Below are 4,084 nucleotides of genomic sequence, written 5' to 3' on the forward strand. Positions count from 1 at the left end.
TACAGAACATGCCCTCCCTACCTCATAAAATGCTCTTGACCAGGTCTTTGGTTCCTTCTCCATCAAGTACTTATGGGCTTCCGAACTTAACCTTTCAACTTTTTGCATGAATTCATTGAAAGATTGTGGTGTTGTTGTATTGCAAGCCTTCCAAAAAAGGTTCTCAAAAATAGCCCCTGCAAACCTCTTCTTAAAATTTGCAACAATGTGCCTTGCACATTGTCGATGCTTAACACAAGGAAGCACATCCTTAACTGCCTCCATAAGACCCTTGTGTTGGTCAGACATTAAGGTAAACCCAGTGCCCATACCTAGTTCAAGATCATCTCTGAGCAACTCCCGAAACACATCCAGTTTTCCTTATTCTCAACACACACTATTGCCCATGCAACTGGAAATATGTGGTTGTTAGCATCTCTACCCACATCACATAATAATTCCCCATTGCATACACCCTTAAGGAAGCATCCATCTATACCTAACACATTTCTACAACCTTCTAACCAACCAGATTTCACATTAGCAAAACATACATAGAGCTTACTGAAGTAAGTCAAACCATCAGGCATACACTGGATATCCATTTTGATTGTTGAACCTGGATTGCTTCTTCTTTCCTCCCCATAAGACCACAATTTTGGATAATGCTCAATAAGAGTCCCCTCTATAATATTCATGGCATGTGTCTTTGCTCTTCTGCACTGACTTAAACTAACTTGTATTCCAAACTTCCTGATGACCTCCAATCTCAATTGTCTAATTGTTAACTTTTGTCTATGCAAAATTTCTGTAACGTCCCAAAATTCAAGACTAAAAATTTCTTTTAATAAAATATTACTTAAAGTAAAATCATCATTTCAAAACATAAACAGAGTATTAGTTTTCAAAACACATGTTCATTATCAGAGTAAAACATTCCCAGGCTGACTAATCTATGATGTGTGCCATGCGATCATCCCGAGCTCCATCATCTGCTACCGGAAGTACCTGAAACCAAAACTGAAAACCGTAAGCACGAAGCTTAGTGAGTTCCCCCATCATACCATACAATCATATAACATACATATACTGTCTGGCATATCTGCGTGCCCGACCTACCCCTTCGGTCCTCTCGACGGGATACTGCCTAGCATATCTGGGTGCTAGCCTCCCCTTCGGTCCTCTCGACCGGATACTGCCTAGCATGTCTGGGTGCTGGCTCCCCTTCGGTCCTCTCAACCGGATACTACCTAGCATATCTGGGTGCTGGCTCCCCTTCGGTCCTCTCGACCGGATACTGCCTAGCATATTAAGGTGCTGGCTCCCCTTTGGTCCTCTCGACCGGATACTGCCTAGCATATCTGGGTGTTGGCTCCCCTTCGGTCCTCTCGACCGGATACTGGGGACTATCTCACCCCCTACTACTACCACATAACACATATATCACATAATCTATCTAGCATGGCTGGGCACGACCGCCCCTTCGACCCTATCGACCGGTAGTCTGGGGGACTATCTCCCCCCACCGCCTCTAACTCATATAACAGATCATGCTAGCATGTAAACATAATATCACATACTGTCAGATGTATCTGGGGTGTCTGACTACCCTTCGTTCCTAACAACCGATCTCTACTGATGAGTCATGAAACCCCGTTCATGCTCCCACTGATAGTGAGATACGGGCCCAACCCACACTTACTCTTTCCCTAACTTGGGCCTCACCCCTGATCTGCTGCTAATGAGATGTGGAACACCATCCACACTCTGTTATTGGTGAGATGCAGGACCTCGCCCACACTCACCTCCCTACCAGGCACATACAAGTATCACACAGACAACAAGTATAGACTATCACATAAACCATTCCTTGGGCACCCGCCCGCTATCACTGGACCTCGTCCTGAATATCATACTAGCATACTGTGCCTAGGGCTAACCCCCGGGTCTTCTACTCATAACTACATGGGCCGGTATTGTGGCCTTAGACCCATTCACACAAAGGGAAACTCACCTGCACTGGCTGAACTAGCTGATGAACCCACTAGCTGCTGCCCGGAAACTCTCTGAACTCCCACTCCCCGAGCTACCAATATCAATGCAACACTGAGTCTATCTGACCCCCGAAAGACAACCAAGTCAACTTTGGTCAAATTCAAAGTCCTGGTCAAAGTCAACCTTCCAGGTCAACCCTACTCGTCGAGTCCACTTACTGACTCGCCGAGTTCTTATGCTCAAAGTCCTTCCAATCGCGACTTGACTCGCCGAGTCAGCCCCTGACTCGCCGAGTCTACTGATTCCAGAATCCTGTCCTGTCCAACTCACCGAGTCCTTGCTCGACTCGCTGACTCGAGTCTTAACTCGAAGGGTTTGGGGTTTCATGAACTGACTCGCCGAGTCCGAGAACAGACTCGCCGAGTACAAGGCAATCTTCATCCAACTCACCGAGTTGTTCTTCCAACTCGCCGAGTTCATGCCCAACTTCATCCGACTCGACGAGTTGTTCATCCCACTCGTCGAGTTCCTCCTCATCTTCAAGCTACTCGCCGAGTCCATTCCGATCTACATACATGCACAGGATTTTTGAGTCATGCATGGACTCCAAACTGTAGATCTACCCTTCCCAAGCCTATTCCTCATGTAAAGTTGCAAACTTTATGTGTAGAGAAGGAGATCTAGGCAAAATACACCATAAACTAGGGTTTAAGGCAAGAAAGCTCCGTAATCGACTCAAGGGCTGATGCTTTACGGGATTCGAAACCAAAACAAGCATGGATCTGAGGTAGCAACCTCAGATCTGGACTTCAAGCTCGAGATTGACCTTAAACATGGCTTAAAAGCCCCAAAACTCATAACCAAAGAAGATCTAAAGGAGAGAAACGACTTAATACCTTCAATATCTCAGAAGGGTTCCCCAATCTTCGGATCCAAGGCCACTCCTTGATGCTTCAATGATTCCCACTTCTTCTTCTTCCTTTAAATCACTCAAAATGGCTAAAAGCTTGAATGAGTAGGCTTAGGGTTCGCTTTCTAAATGAGGGAGGCTCTAAGGAACCCTAATGGAGAGAACAAGGAGCTTAAATAGCGCCCAAAGTCCCAGATTTAGGGTTTTCCTCGCACAGACCAGACTCGCCGAGTCCCCTTGGCCGACTCGCCGAGTCGGTCACTTACACCTCGACCCGGATCCCGCTCGGACTCGCCGAGTTCCTCCTTGGACTCGCCGAGTCGCCCCTAAAAATTAGGGTTTTCTTTCCTTTCTTGGCCTTCAAAACTTGGGTGTTACAACTTCCTTTGTATAATGCTCTCCTATCCAAGAGCATGTGACAATTGATCCTAGTTTGTAGTTTCTACCACAATTATGCTCAATCTTCAATGACTTGATTTGAAATGACACCTCCTGCCTTATCCATGTAGCCCATAATCTGAATGGGCAAGCTCCTTTGCAACACACCACCAACAACCTTTTACTATCATTCTTCTTGAAGCATAGTTGGTATCCATTTGCCACAGCATAGTTACATAACATATTTTTCAACTGCTTTGGACTTTCAAATTTCATCCCAAGAATAGGTACTTGCCTCTTCCATTGCATATCAGGGTTGAAAATGGAATGGATCTCAACATCTTCTTCTTCAACTTCATTGTCACTAGTATCACCTTCTGGAGGATATAACTTACTAAGAAACTCATCCCCGGTCGTCTTGTTCAAAGGTACTTTGTCAATGTCAATTACTTCATCTTCAAGACCTACATTGGGATGATTTTCATCAGGGGCGGTGTTTTCTTCTTTTCTAGGTACACCATCATCTTCAAGGCTACTTTCATTATCTTCACTAGCAACCAGATTCATGTCATCATCACACCATTCCTCCAACCCATTCCCATTATGATCAACATAAAATGAAATTTCCCCGTATTCATACCCGCTATCTATAAACTGGCAAAATCCAAATCATCTACAATGGGACGAATCCCTCTAGATAAAGGGATGTTAGGTAAGTAGTAGTAGACGTTTTGAAACTCTTCCCCGATAGCTCTATCAATAAAATCAAAAAAGTCTCTTACACTCTAACACCCAGAATCAGAAAGACCAAGAAAAGAAAGG

The 4,084-nt window shown here is 44.9% G+C and overlaps 1 protein-coding gene across 1 annotated transcript; it reads right to left on the bottom strand.

Annotated features, from left to right (window-relative positions):
• Nucleotides 1-311: 311 nt before the first annotated feature.
• Nucleotides 312-3,829, bottom strand: LOC111885646 (uncharacterized). Its single transcript, XM_023881882.1, has 2 exons — nucleotides 3,331-3,829; nucleotides 312-787 (listed from the first exon to the last, which is right to left on the bottom strand). Exons 1-2 carry the CDS (start codon nucleotides 3,827-3,829, stop codon nucleotides 312-314), a joined length of 975 nt encoding a protein of 324 aa, XP_023737650.1.
• Nucleotides 3,830-4,084: the final 255 nt, after the last annotated feature.

Source organism: Lactuca sativa, chromosome 4 (genome assembly GCF_002870075.4).
Source record: "Lactuca sativa cultivar Salinas chromosome 4, Lsat_Salinas_v11, whole genome shotgun sequence".
Taxonomy (NCBI): Eukaryota; Viridiplantae; Streptophyta; class Magnoliopsida; order Asterales; family Asteraceae; genus Lactuca; species Lactuca sativa.